The 15,322-nt window shown below is 43.1% G+C and overlaps 1 protein-coding gene and 2 pseudogenes across 1 annotated transcript in view; all 3 read left to right on the forward strand.

Annotated features, from left to right (window-relative positions):
* Positions 1-15,322, forward strand: part of Mertk (MER proto-oncogene, tyrosine kinase) — a 123,363-nt gene that overhangs the window by 55,747 nt on the left and 52,294 nt on the right. Inside the window, exons 5-6 of the mRNA XM_008840352.2 lie at positions 2,793-2,879; positions 6,666-6,781. Of these exons, the coding sequence (XP_008838574.1) occupies positions 2,793-2,879; positions 6,666-6,781 (203 nt within the window). The remainder of the gene's footprint in view (positions 1-2,792; positions 2,880-6,665; positions 6,782-15,322) is intronic.
* On the forward strand, positions 11,939-12,733 carry LOC103739900 (annotated as a pseudogene).
* LOC103739883 lies at positions 13,783-14,969 on the forward strand (annotated as a pseudogene).

Raw genomic sequence — 15,322 nt, forward strand, 5'->3', positions numbered from 1 at the left:
ATAAGTTCTTACCCAAAGGGGGAAGGAGAGAGCTGGAGCAGAAGGGGAGGGGGATAGAGAAAAGGAGAGGGAGAGAGAGAGAGAGAGGAAGAAGAGAGGGAGAGGAGAGGAGAGGGAGAGAGAGAGACAGAGAGAGAGAGAGAGAGAGAGAGAGAGAGAGAGATTTATGTTCATTTCTACAACTTCTCCCAACACAACCCTGCCATGTAGTGATCAATGTCTGTGGACCTGATACAGTTACTGGCCATGCAAGCATCAATGTGGGACAGCACTTGAGGGCCTGTGCCTGCTACCTTTCCCGTGGACAGTTTTTCCCCACTTTCATTTTTCAAGTATCTAATCAGTCCATTCGTGACAAGCTTTGAATTTTAAAATATCAGAGTGGAAAATTCTTTATGCAGTAGACTAAAGGTAAGAAGCAGGTGATGACAGATTTTCAAAAAAGCATCTTTACTTCATGATGGTTCTACTGTGTTCTGGATATACTTTTGTATCCCAGAGATACAGAAATTTCTAGATCAACTAAACAGATACATAGGTATGTTAAAAAAAAAACAAACTTGTAAATTCTAAGATAATTTTAGATTTAAACTATGGAGCTGGGGCTAGGGAGATGGCTCAGCAGATAAAAAGCACTAGCATCACAAGTCTAATGACCCAAGTTCGATTCCCAGAACCCACAAAATGAATGTGGTGGCCTGAGCCTGTAACTCCAGCACTCCCAGAGTGACATAAGAGACAGATGGGAGAATTTCCCAGAAGCTTGTGGGCTTGCTAGCTTGGAGTATGCTGTACAGTGACAGAAACAGAAGAGACCCTTTCTCAACAAGGTAGAAGGAGAGCATTGATTCCTGACAGTTGTCCTCTGACCTCCACACATGCACAATGGCATGTACACACCTCTAGCACTTGCACATATAGATAAAAGAATAATAAAAAAGTAAAGAAAAACTATGAAGCTAGAACAAAGAATCTCAAATCCTACCCCTACTTTCCCTTATTATTAATATCTTACATTAATGTCATAAATTGGCTATAATTTATGGTCCAATTCTGATACATTCTTGTTAGCTAAAGTTTAGATTTTCTTAGATTTTTAACTCCTGTCCCTTTTCTGTCCTAGAATTCCATCCACGGCACCACACTCTACTTAGTAGTCCATATATGTGTCATTAGGCAATTCTTGATCAAACTTTCTTCATTTTTGTTGGCCTTGACAGCTTTGAGGATTGCTGGTCAGGTGTTTTATAGAACAACAACTTGGACCTGTCTGATATTTTTCATATGAATAGACTGGGGTTTTATGCTTCACGAGAAAGATCACCAAGGGGAAGTACCCTTCTCATCACAGCAGTCCAAGGGTGCATTCTTTCAGCATGACTAGCTGCTGTTGGCGTGAACCTTGACCCACCTGGTGGAGGTAGGCTTTGTCAGTGTGTCCATCCTAACATTTCCCTCCTCACCTTCCCTGCTGTGTGCTGTGTGCAGCCTCCACTGAAGGACTGGGGAGTCAGGCTTTATCCACTTCCTCAAGGAAGGAGTATCCACATAGACTATTGGAATTCTTCCTTGTGGAAGACCAGTCTCTAATCCTCCATTTATTTACTTTATTGCTTTTATCAATATAGACTTGAAAATTCATCACATACTTTAGATTATAATTCAATGCTACTTCACTTTCTTCTTTAATTGTTCCCAGCTTTGGCCATTGGGAACCATTTCAGTCAGCCCCGTGTCTCCTTGACAAGCCTGATCATTGTCTGCATGTGTTCATGTGTTGCACGTTGTATTTGTGTTATTCTTCACTCAAGCTCTTCTTGGATCTTTCCTGTCTTGATCCGACAGTCCATCACTTCTCCTGAGTCCTGATGTCTTTTGTTAGAGAATGGTATTAGGGACAAAGATGGAGATAACATTTCTATTTAAAGTTAATAAATTTGTATTTTTATTTCTAAGATTTTAGACCTGAAATGAAAAACAGTAACAACAACAAAACAACTTCATTTAACACTGTCTTCTCCTCAGTTACTTATAATACCTTGTGTTTTAATAATTCCTTGTGAATGGATCTTTTTTATTGTTATTAATTATCTATTTAAAAAGGATTCATCCCAACAGACCATCTGAAAATTTAAAAACCTGTGGTTTTTATCTTGTTATTTCTGGTATTCTGAACTGTCACTTAGTACGATGTTCTGTGGGAACTAAGCAAAGGGGATTTGATGTGCATCAGAACTGCTTTTCTTAGAGTTGGGGCCAGCAAGTCTCATATCTCAGTTCAGTAATTTAAAATCCAAACATTAGTGCTTCGTTGCCAATGTTCTGTCATTCAGGAACTGAGTGAATGAAAACAGCTGTTTCTGGGTCAGGGCTGCCTTGCTCTGGGTACCTGTAGTACGAACTTCTTGGGTCTTTATTTTCTTCTTCTTTTTCTTTCTTTTTTTTTTTTAATATATTTTTGAGACAGGGGCTCCCTGTAGCCCCAGCTGGCCTGGAACTCGCTATGTAGACCAGGCTGGCCTTGAACTCACAGAGATCTTCTGCCTGCCAGAGATCCACCTGCCTCAGCCTAGGAATGCTGGGATTAAAGGCAGAGTGCTGGGACTAAAGGAGTGCACCACCACCCCAGGCCTCAGGTTTGTTTTTCTATAGTTTTCATACCTTTTAGATTAACTTTGGATTTTTTGCCTGAAGCCATGAACTAAGATATTAAAGTCTGCAAAGCCACAGATTTCTAGTGTGGAGCAAGCTGTTTATCTGCTCTAAGTCTCACATGTGTCCTTCTATTCCAGGTCTGTCCGAGACAGCAGTCTTCAGCTGTGAGGCCCACAATGATAAAGGGCTGACTGTGTCCAAGGGTGTGCAGATCAACATCAAAGGTGAGCAGGAAAGCCAGGGCCGGCCAGTTTGCCCTGAGAGGTAGAGAGGGGCACAGGGTAAGGGCCACCAACTGCCCAGGCATGAGGCCTGGCTTGTCCACTCACTTTCTTTGTGGCTTTGAACAAATCCCTTTCATTTCTTTGATGTCGATGCTCTTTTTTAAAAAAAAATAGGGATAATTATAAAACCTTCCTATTTTTGAGGCTTAACGATACAACAGTCCCTGGCATGTAAGTTTTTGATAAACCTCAGCTAATTTAGTTCTTCTTCCTACAAGACAGAATAGATGTTTACTTTTGATCCCATTAGCTTCCATTTTCACTTTTTCCACTTCTACCTTGTCTCTTTAACCTTGAAGAGGCCTGGGGTAGCCTGGCCATGGACATTGATGTGGAGAGTGGGCTCTGGCCTTGCTGGCTTTGCCAGATGCATCAGACAGCAAGTGGGAGTAACTGTCCTGTGGGGTCCAACCCCTGTGGGGACCCAACTCCTGCCGGCCTTCCTCCCCTCTTGCTCCCTCTTGCTTCCATTTCACTATATCTGATCTTGCCGGACAGTTGATTGACAGTAACAGAATCAAACGCAGGAATTAATGGAGACATTCCAGTCCATCTACCTCGTCCTCTTCCTCCTGTATCATCAAAAGTATTTAAACCCAAAACTTGAAGGAAAAGGAAAAAACCTACAAAGACTTATTCTTATCATCTTTTTCTTATTCTTACCATGTTTTTACTCACATAGAAACTCAAGTATATGTTTTACTATTTGATCTTTAGATATTGAAAAATAAATACTGGATTCCTAGTTCTTTCCTCTTATCTTTGGGGAAATCAAACAATGCCAGGAAAAAGTAGGGTATGTCTTAATGAGTTAAGGCTAGGTATGCAGAGAGGGGAATTCAAAACTACGAAAGTCATGATCAAAAAAGTGCTGATTTCAGCTTTGGCACATCAGCTGGACGAAGGCTATGAGAGGGCATTTTGTAAAAGTTCACTGTGATAATAACTTTTTTTTTCAAAGCAAACCAAAAGTGACTACCAGAGGAAATATATAACTTCCTTCCTTTTCCTCAGATTCCATTATTACAATTTTCAAAAGATATGTTGGGAATTTCAGAAATTCATGGGTGTGTATAAATTTATAAAGATCTTTTCCTAACATTTAAAATCTTGAAGTTTAAAAACATATAAAATGAGAAGTATTTAATTTTGTGCTTCATATAGAATCTCAGCTATGATTTTTTTGTTTTGTTTTGTTTAATCAATCCAATTTCCACAACATGTGAGGATTTTTGTTTGCTTGTTTTGAGGCAGGGTCTCATGTATCCCAGGGTGGCCACAAATTCTATATGCAGTTGAGGATGATCTTGAACTTGACTTTGAACTTCCCATTCTGCCTCCATCTCCCCAATATTGAGGTGAAGCTTGTGTTTTTGACTTTCATTTATCTTAAAATTTATGTCAGAGCAAGTAAGACTCCCTTCTAAACTCTTATTATTTTGATGTGTGTGGTGGGATTTTGATCTCAAAACGGAGATCATTCAGGGAGGCTCTACAAAGAACTTACTTAGAGAAGTGAGTTGGACAGCACCCTGATTTGTCTCCACTCATCAAGCCGCTGTGTCTAGTAGTAAAACTGAAATTCCCGAACATGGATGAGTTGCATACTTGATAAGGTCCCAGCCACCTCTCCCCCATTTCCTGTTCATCCCCTCATCGCCCTGCTCACTACACCTAGGGCAGCCCACATACCTGTGTGTTGTCACATTGCCCCCATCACAGCTCCATGAAACACTGTAACAGCTATCATCCCATTTGCAGAAGAGGGAACTGTGCTTAAAGCAGGCATGTGACTGTGCCCAGGGTCCTGCAGCTGGTTATGTGGTACACCGGCAGGAGTTCACACCAGGCAGCTTACTGCCCTTCACAAGAGGACACCAGTGTCCTAGTAAGGGAGACAGGCAGAGCTAAGTTCAAGTCCTTTTTTCCCCCACTGCTTAGAACCTCTCTATGATCTTCTAGTTTTTAACTTCCCTGTCCAGTTTCCTTATCTCACCTGTAATTAGACACTATTTAAGACTACCCCTCTAAAAGGGTTCTAGTAATGATTAAAGGAAGTACTTACAAAGTCTGGCACACAAGGATATCAGTCATCTTTTTGTTCTTGTTTTGAGATAAACTCAGGTTAGCCTGGACTCACAACATAGTGATAATCCTGCCTTTGCCTCTCAAGCTGCTGGTATTACAGGTATGAGTCACCATGCCTGGCAGCCATCATTTCTTAAGTGTGATAATGATGAACAATTAAGTTTAGCACAAAGAGATAAGACTCAACAAATTTCAGATCCTTGGAGTCTAACTGAAATAGCTAGCTCAACCTCCCAAGTAGCCTGGGTCATTGTACATTCATGGTATACACCCCTCTCCCAGTAGATGCAATTGACTTTAACTGCCTCTTCTCTGCCTAGTGCCTCTCTCTCTCTCTCTCTCTCTCTCTCTCTCTCTCTCTCTCTCGCTCTCTCGCTCTCTCGCTCTCTCGCTCTCTCGCTCTCTCGCTCTCTCGCTCTCGCTGTCTCTCATACACACAGTGACACTCCCCTCTTCTTGTGTCCACCCAGCAAGGCGTGTGTGCTGGATAGCTTTAGTGTCAACTTGACACACCTGGGTTGAGGGAGCCTCTATTAGACTGGCCTGTGGCTATGTCTGTGAGGCATCTTCTTGATGAGTGATGTGGGAGAGCCCAGCCCACTGTGGGTGTTGCCACCCCTGGGCAGGTAGGCCTGTGTTGCTTAAGAAGGCAGGCTGAGCAGGGGCCAGGGGAGCAAGCCAGTAAGCAGTGATCCTCCATGGCCTGACTCCAGCTCTTGACTCCAGGTTCCTGCCCTGAGTTGCTACCTTGGGCTCCCTGATGAACTGTGACCTGGGAGATGTAAGAGAAATAAACCCTTTCCTCCCCAAGTTGGTAGTGGTCAGAGTGTTTTGTCACAGCAATGGAGAAACAAACTAGGACAGCATGGTAGAACTATGGCCACACACAGTAGGGTTGAGAACACAGTAGGGTTGAAAATATACATGCCCAGTGAAGGATATGCCTGCCTCCAAATCCTTTTCTGGCTAGAAGATCACCTCCCTTTGTCAGTAGGCTGAAACCTGGATCCATTTCCACTTCTCAGGCATAGGCATCTGTGCCATCACTGAAAGATTTCTTATAGGCTAATATCATTTCCTGTGCCTAGGGTGGCTCTTCTTGAAAACGTGCTCCCTATTCCTAATCTCAAGTACCAAAAAAGGTGTAGGGGGCTGGGGAGGTGGCTCAGTCAGTAAAATGCTGGCTGTACAAGCTTGAGTGTCTAAGTTCTGAATCCCAGCACCCACAGGAAAAGCTGGGCATATACACATCTGCACACCAGCACTGGGGGCGGGGTGTGGAGACAGGTGGATCCTTAGAGCTCATCGGCCAGCCAGCCTACGCGAATCAGTGAGCTCCAGGTTCAGTGAGAGACCTTGTCTCAAAATATAAGGTGAACAGTGACCGAGGAAGACACCTGACATCAACCTCTGACCTCTGTGTGCACACATATGAACATGTTCACACACACACAAGTGGAAAAGCAATTTAAGAAGAAACTGATGTTTTCCTGTGGCCTTCGCATGCACTAGTGCATGCATGCTGGCACACACATGTACAAAAACAAAAAAGAATGGTATTGATGCTTTTGTTTGATACTTATGGTCTCCTGTGGTTTATAATTATGTTTGCATGTGTGTATCTTTGTCTTTATATAGCAATTCCCTCCCCACCAACGGAAGTCCATATCCACAACAGTACAGCACACAGCATCCTGGTCTCCTGGGTCCCAGGTTTTGATGGATACTCCCCCTTCCAGAACTGCAGCATTCAGGTAAATCTCTAGGACAGAGAGGGAAGGAGGTGGCTGGTGCTGTATGGAGCTATCTGACTTTTTCTCCTTCCCAAGGTACGTTCAGAAGGCATTTCTTCACTCCTGTTCAGAACCCCTCCCCCTCCCCTACTCAGTACCCACCATCATGGGTGGTTTGGTGGTGCTGTATCCATGATGCTGCTTTATGACCCAGCACCCAACCAGAAGAGAAACCTGTTTCCAAGAAAAACACCAGGCAACCAGGGAGAATTAATTATTAGCTACAAATGCATATCCCTAAATGTCCCACCTCCATTGCAGCTCTTCCTGAGCTGGTGCTATGAAAAGCACTTAAGCCAGCCCAAGGTGAATCACCTGTGCTGTTAAATGTAGCTCTTTAGCCACTGTCTCATGGTGAAACCTGATGATTACAGGCTTTATGACTCTTCAACTATTTTTAACACTACCTAAAATTAGCGTGAAACAATGCTGGAAGAAATATAGGTTAGTTATCCTGAAATGATACCTTGTCATGATAGGAGTTCTGCTCTTGAGTGTTCTTTTCATGAAAATGGAAACAGCAACACACTGCTATTTACTGAGTACCCATGATGCCCGAGGGATTTTGCTTAAAACATTATCTTGCTTAAAACATACCAGCCCTTTGGGCTCAGAGTGCTCACTCAGTCTGTGAGTGGCAGGACTATAATTCAGGCCCAAGAAGATCTGAGACAACAGCAGAGCTTGGAACTACTAGCACCAAGTCAGGACAGACACGTTATATGGGAGCCAGGTGCCAAGCACCCAGAATTATCTGCCAACAGTGTGAATGCATTCTGCCTTGTCCTTTTCCAAGCATTAGGGGCAGGAATTATTCTTGGTTTGCTATATGTCTGGTTTAGGACATTTATGTCATTAAGAACATATTAACTGGGCCTGCAAGATGCCACACAAGCATGATGCCCTGAGTTTGATCCCCAGAAGCCATGATGGTAGAAGGAGAGAACCGACTCCTAAAAGTTGTCTTCTGACCTCCACACTCACATCATGGTATGCAAGTGCCTGCGTACACATCACACACACACACACACACCATCACCACTATCATCATCATCATCATCATCAATAAAATAAAAAATTCTTTTGATACGGGGTCTCCCTATAGCCTCAGCTAGCCTGGAACTCACTATATAGACCAGGGTGGCCTTGATCTCAGAGAGATCTGCCTGCCACCATCACCACTATCATCATCATCATCATCATCAATAAAATAAAAAATTCTTTTGATACGGGGTCTCCCTATAGCCTCAGCTAGCCTGGAACTCACTATATAGACCAGGGTGGCCTTGATCTCAGAGAGATCTGCCTGCCACTGCCTCATGAGTCCTAAGATTAAAGGTGTGCACCACCATGCCCGGCTCAATAAAATTAAATTTTAAAAAGACAAACACATTAACCTAATACAGGCCAGTCATGCCAACTCGGTTTGGAGGAATGAGTTTCAAAGAATTATGTGTTGACAGCGAGATGTTTTTGATACCAACTGGAATGAATTTCTCTAGTCTTGTTGCCCCCTATTTTATCTAACAGCTGTTCCATCTCTGAAAAATGAAAACATGTATTTTCCCTAAAATAGCCTCTCACCCCACCACTCCCAGCCTTGCTTAATTCTTAGTCAACTTTATTTGTAAATCTCCCAAGTACTTGTAAGGGTTAGCAATTTTTACTGTGTTTACGATCTCTCAACAAGGGAAGTCTCCTGATCTATTGTTTCATTGATTGATTTGGGGAGGGAGGGTCTTTTTGAGACAGGGTCTCCCTGTAACCTCAGCTGACATGGAACTCGCTATGTAGACCACGCTGGCCTCGATTTCAGAGATCTGCCTGCCATAGCGCCAACTCACTATGTAGCCGAGGATGACTAAACTTCTGATCTTCCTGATTCTGCCTCCCAAGTGCTGGGATTATAGGTGTGTGCTACCATGCCCAGTTGAAATTTATTTTTAATATGTACATTTATGCTCTACATTTTCCTGTAAGCACTGCATGGGCTGTATCTCATATGGTCTTGTTTTGTTGTCTTTCCAGTCACCTCAAGGTTTTCTTGCTTGATTTTGTTGTTATTTGTCTTCTTACTTGTGATTTCTTCTTTGTCCTTTTGATTATTTAGGAATATATTTAAATTCTACACTTTATCATTTTTCCAAGTTTCTTCTTTTCTTTGTGTATATGTAGTATATGTATATATGGTATCTGCACTTATATGTGTGGAGGCCAGAGGAGAACATCTGGTGTCCTGCTCTATCACGCACCACCTTATTCCCTTGAGACAAGGCCTCTCCCTGGAGCTAGGCCAGCAAGCCCTAGTGATCTTCTTGTCTCCACTACCCAAGACGCTGGAGTTACAGGCATGTGCTGCTATGCCTAGCTTTTTACATGGGTGCCAGTGATCCAAATTGAGGTCTTCATACTTGTGCAGCAAGCACCCTTACCCACTGAGCTGTCTCCCCAGTCCGTTTGCTTATTTCTAATGCTATTCTGTTGTTTTTTAGAGTATACTTAGCATGATTTTAGTCATTCCATTGTGTATTAAGGCTTGTTTCATGGCATAGTGTCTGTTCTATCCTGGAGACTATTGAGGATGGGAGATGAATGTACACCAGTTGTCAGGAGTGTTTTGTGTGTGACAGTTAAGCCTAGTTGGTTCACAGTCTTATTCTGTCTTTTGTTCCCCATTAATCTGCCTAGTGGTTCTGCCTTGATTGTGAGTCGGGAGTTGAGGTCTCATCTCTTATATTTGAACCGTTTCTCTCTTTAATTCTGTCAGTTTTGCTTTATGATATTTTGGAGCTCTGTTGTTAGGTACAATGATTGTCTGAGTGTTGACATTAATCTTTATGGACATAACTGGAGTAATAGCCAGCCTTCTGAAAAACTGCTTGAGGAGCCAGAGAGGGTATGAGGTGCCTTCCCTCATGAGAGTGGTTAACTTCAGGGAGACTCTGAGAGAGAATGTCTCCCACACCTGAGTATTTCTCAGGGTAGATGTGAGATGGGGGTAGGACAGCTGGTGCCTGAAAGCTCTAGGTTGCTCTGGAAGGTAGAAGATCATATACTGCTTTAACCTGTTCTCCCTGACTTTGCTGTGGCTTTGGATAGTTATGGCCTATATGAAAAAGCATCCTGGAACAGCCAAATGACAGGCTCCTCTTCCCACTTTGGCTCCTGTAGTGCCGGATGTAGTTATTCAGCCCTCAAACTACCAGCTAGCTCAGCTCCCCGTCATCCACTCTCCTTTCCATCTCTGGATGATTGCTTGATAAGCAGATGATACAGAAAACCCAGTTAAGTCACACAGGCAATCTTGTTATTTGCTGTACTTAAAAGATGATTTGCACGCCTGTAGTCCCAGTACTTGGGAGGCAGAGGCAGGCGGATCTCTGTGAGTTCAAGGCCAGTCTGGTCTATATAGTTAGTTCTAGGACAGCTGGGGCTACAGGGAGACCCTGCTTCAAAAAGACAAAAAAATATAAAGTAAAAAAGATGATTTGTTATTTATCAGAACTTCATATTTAACTGAGTAACCTTTGCTTTCTGTGGCAGTCCTGCTGGTGTTAATCAGCATGGGCTCTAGGCATTACACTTTTATATTCTGTTGATTAACAGTATGTTCCCATTCCTGAAGGGACCAAGTACAGTTTGTACTTCATCACAATTTTAAAACTCTGACTTGGTAACAAATGAATGCTTTGGACAGGATTCAGGTCCAAGCACTAACAGGTCACGCCCTCTCACTTCCTTTGATCCTGACATTAGTTCCCTTCTTCACGCATTTTTGTGCCACATACTCCATCTCTATTTTTAACTCTCCCACGTGCTTCTTGGCATTTTATACCTCTTTTCTCCAGGGGTCCACAGAGAAGGACCATTACAGAAACCCTGTCTTTTTCCAGGAACCTGCTCTTTGGTGTCACTGTGCTGTAAATGCTCTCACGTGGTTCAGGAAGCAGGGCAGAGAGCCAGAAGTGTACTCCACCTTAGCTTTCTCTAGTGGTTGGTCACCAGGAAGTAGGTGCAGAGTTGAACGTGAAAGAACAAAAAGTAACTTCTGCCAAAAAGCCACCACCAAGATAAGCACATGGCCCGTTTCTCCTGTGGTGGCTCTTCAGGCCAACTGGTACCTTCCTGTCACCCACGAGGCCTGAGTCACAGGTGGAATTTGGCCTCCACGCCACCCTCATGGTATCCACCAGGGGATTCCAAAATGTTCCCGAATGTTTATTTATGGTCCCTTGCTCTAAATTTCAAACACACATATCCTGAAATAAAACATTGTCAATCCACAGCCCGTAACTGCATGCCCAGTATTAAGAGGAATTCATTTTTTGGATTAATGAATATTTCCCCGATTGCTCTTTGTCTTTTTGGATTTTATATATACACGTGGTGGAGAAGCCACCCCCAAACTCTCCCATAACCCCATTCCCAAACAGGAGGCATGTATAAGGGGTAAAGGGAGAATCTGGCCAGGAACTAGATTTTTGCTGGGAATCTGTTTCTCTTGTACTACATGCAGAGATGTGGAGAACCACATGGAGGCATTTGTGGAGTTTTCAGGGGGAAGATAAGGAAACATTTAAAGGAGATTTAGAGAAAAGTTTGCTGGGTGAGATGGATGCCACCCTTTCCAGTATTTTAACACCCCCCACTCCAACGTGCCCACATTATTTATATGTGCTTTTAGGGCTGGCTTCTGTTGGAGTGGAGAGAGTTAAGAATAAAAGACACACTACTAAGACCAGCCCCAAGGCAAGAGCAGAGATCTTCGTGTTACAGAATGCTAGGTGTGGTAGCTGATCCCACTATGCCTATCAAGCCCAGCTGTTTGGAGGAGGAAAAAGGGAGAGTGCAAATTTGAGGCCAGCCTGGGCTACTTAATGAGATTTATCTCAACGTAAAAATTTAAGAAAGGGCTGGAAGTACATGGAGCTCAGTGGCAGAATATCTGCCTACCAAGTGCATAGGTCTTCAGTTCAATCCTCAGTTCTGCAAAACGAAAACAAAAGACGGATTTTGTAAAGCAGCAAAGCCGGTAGTCACGTGCTCACTTTGTCAAGATGGTGCATCAAGGATGCGCGGGTAGTCACGTGCTCACTTTGTCAAGATGGTGCATCAAGGATGCGCGTGGCGAGGAAACAAAGGGTGGCTAGGAACAGGCAATGGCTCCTCCTGTGTGTGAAAGATACAAATTCCTTCAGGAATTAGCCTGGGAAGTTGACCGTGAATACAGTGTTAAAGAGGTTGGCTGAGGAGCTGGAGAGATGGCTCAGCGGTTAAGAACACTGTTCTTGCAGAAGACCCGGGTTCGAATCCCAGAACCCACATGGCAGCTAACAACTGTCCCTAATTCCAGTTCCAGGGGATCCGACAGCCTCTTCTGCCTTCCGCGGGCACTCCACGACACGGGTGCACTTACCTACATGCAGGCAATACACGCATGCACATAAAATAAAAATAATAAAATAAAAATTTTAAAAAGAGGTTGGATGAACAGTGTCAGAAGTGTAAGTTTATGGAACTCAACCTTGGTTAAAAAGAAAAGAGGGTAAGAGGTCAGAGTTCTGAAATTCAGCAGACTTTGGAAATTCTAAATTATATGCAGAAGAAAAAGATTCCACCAATTCAAGGGAGACCTGATTTTTCCCGGCAGATAGCCTGCATTGCAAAGCTGTCCCTTCTACAGCATGTCAGGGTTTGGGGGGCACTAGTGTAATCTTGAATTGATACTGATGAAAACCCGAGTATTGTTGGAAAGGAATTTATCGATTGCCACAAGGAATCTTGATTCTCTTGAGGAAGACCTTGACTTTCTTCAACATCTATTTTAATACTAGAGAAATCATCATGAGCTAGGTTTATAATTGGGATGGAAAAAGAAGAAACAAAAATGGTTCTACTAGGAACAAAGCATAATGCTGGCAATTAGAACCACGGTCCAGTTTTCTTCCAGGCATCACAAGGCTATTGCACTCTTGAACTCTCAGCATCCATGATTTCCTGCCAAGACTGGGCATGTCAACATCCTGTCATGGAGGCAGGGAGGCACCTATAAGGTCCCACTACTCCCTCGGAGGATAGACAGGTCATAGGTAGCATCTGTTTCTCTCTCTCTCTCTGTCTCTCTCTCTCTGCCTGTCTCTCTCATAGGTAGCATATGTTTCTCTCTCTCTCTCTCTCTCTCTCTCACACACACATGCACACACACACACACTAACAGTAGAAGGAGGACTAATTGGGAAGAGGAAGGGTATCAATGGGAGGGAACAAGAGAGGGTACTAATGGGTGAATATAATCAAAATATATTTGTATGCATGTATGAAAATATTATAATGAAATCCATTGTTATGCATAATTAATACATACTAAGAAAAATTTAAAGGGGGCTGGAGAGATGGCTCAGTGCTTAACAGTTCTTCCTGCTCTTCCAAAGGACCTGAGTTTGGTTCCCAGCACCCACATTGGGTAGCTCACAACTCCTTGTAACTCCAGCTCCAGGGGATCCAACACTCTATTCTCACCTCCCCAGGTACCACACACACAATATACATTCACACAGACACACAGATACACACATAGACACATATATACACACACGTGTAAGATTTAATATAAACTTTAAAAATATTTTATTTTTGTGTGTATGCATGTATTGCCTGCATGTATGTAAGTCCACCTGTGTCATGCAATGCCCACAGAGATCAGAAGAGGGCGTTGGATCCCCTGGAACTGGAGTTACAGATGGTTGTTAGCTGCCATGTGGGTGCTATGATTCAAACCCAGGTCTTCTGCAAAAACAGCCAGTGCTCTTAACCGCCAAGCCATCTCTCCAGCCCAGATAAAATATAAAAACTTTTAAAAATGTGGTTTGGTTCTCTAAATATGTTGTTTTAAATAATCCAGTGTTTATGTTTAAAAACTGACATCTGGAACTCGAGTTGGAAGAGGTGAGTCTGGTTTCAAAATGGAGGGCCATGATCCAAAGGAACCAGAGCAGTTGAGGAAGCTGTTTATTAGTGGCCTGAGCTTTGAAACTACAGATGATAGTTTAAGAGAACACTTTGAGAAATGGGGCATACTTGCAGATTGTGTGGTAATGTGAGACCCCCAAACAAAACGTTCCAGGGGCTTTGGTTTTGTGACTTACTCTTGTGTTGAAGAGGTGGATGCAGCAATGTGTGCTCGACCACACAAGGTTGATGGGCGTGTAGTGGAACCAAAGAGCTGTTTCTAGAAAGGATTCTGTAAAGCCTGGTGCCCATTTAACAGTGAAGAAAATTTTTGTTGGTGGTATTAAAGAAGATACAGAAGAATATAATTTGAGAGACTACTTTGAGAAGTATGGAAAGATCCAGAGGCAGAGTGGAAAAAAGAGAGGATTTGCTTTTGTAACTTCTGATGATCATGATACAGTTGATAAAATTGCTGTTCAGAAATATCACATTATTAATGGGCACAATTGTGGAGTGAAAAAGGCCCTTTCTAAACAAGAGATGCAGTCTGCTGGATCACAAAGAGGTCAAGAGGGTGGGTCTGGCAACTTCATGGGCCGTGGAGTAGACTTCGGAGGTGGTGGAGGTAATTTTGGTCGTGGTGGAAACTTTGGTGGAAGAGGAGGCTATGGTGGTGGAGGTGGGGGCAGCAGAGGTAGTTATGGAGGCAGTGATAGTGGATATAATGGATTTGGAGGTGATGGTGGCAATTATGGTAGTAGTCCTGGTTATAGTAGTAGAGGAGGCTATGGTGGTGGTGGACCAGGATATGGAAACCAAGGTGGTGGATGTGGTGGTGGAAGACGATATGATGGCTGCAATGAAGGAGGAAATTTTGGTGGAGGTAACTATGGTGATGGTGGGAACGATAATGATTTTGGAAATTATAGTGGACAACAGCAATCAAATTATGGACCCGTGAAGGGAGGCAGTTTTGGTGGAAGAAGCTTAGGCAGTCTCTATGGTGGTGGTTACGGATCTGGTGGCGGAAGTGGTGGATATGGTAGCAGAAGGTTTTAAAGACAGCAGGAAAGGGCTACAGTTCTTAGCAGGAGAGAGAGCGAGGAGTTGCCAGGAAAGCTGCAGGTTACTTTGAGACAGTCGTCCCAAATGCATTAGAGGAAGTGTAAAAATCTGCCACAGAAGGAATGATGATCCATAGTCATTGGTTCTTGCCTTTGAGCCCATTTATATGATTTATGATGTTTATTGACTTACGTATATTGAACCATCCCTGCATCTCTGGGATAAAGCCGACTTGATCATGGTGGATGATCTTTTTGATGTGTGTCTGTATGAGGTTTGCAAGTATTTTGTTGAGAATTTTTGCATCTATGTTTATTAAGGATATGGGTCTATACTTTTTTTTTGGTTGTATCTTTACGAGGCTTTGGTATTACAGTGATGCTGGCTTTATAGAAGGAATTTGGAAAGTCTCCCTCCATTTCTATCTTTTTGAATAAATTAAGTAGTATTGGATGTAGATCTTCATTAAATGTCTAGTAGAATTCT

Source organism: Nannospalax galili, unplaced genomic scaffold, assembly GCF_000622305.1.
Source record: "Nannospalax galili isolate Female #2095 unplaced genomic scaffold, S.galili_v1.0 scaffold1941, whole genome shotgun sequence".
In the NCBI taxonomy this organism is placed as follows: Eukaryota; Metazoa; Chordata; class Mammalia; order Rodentia; family Spalacidae; genus Nannospalax; species Nannospalax galili.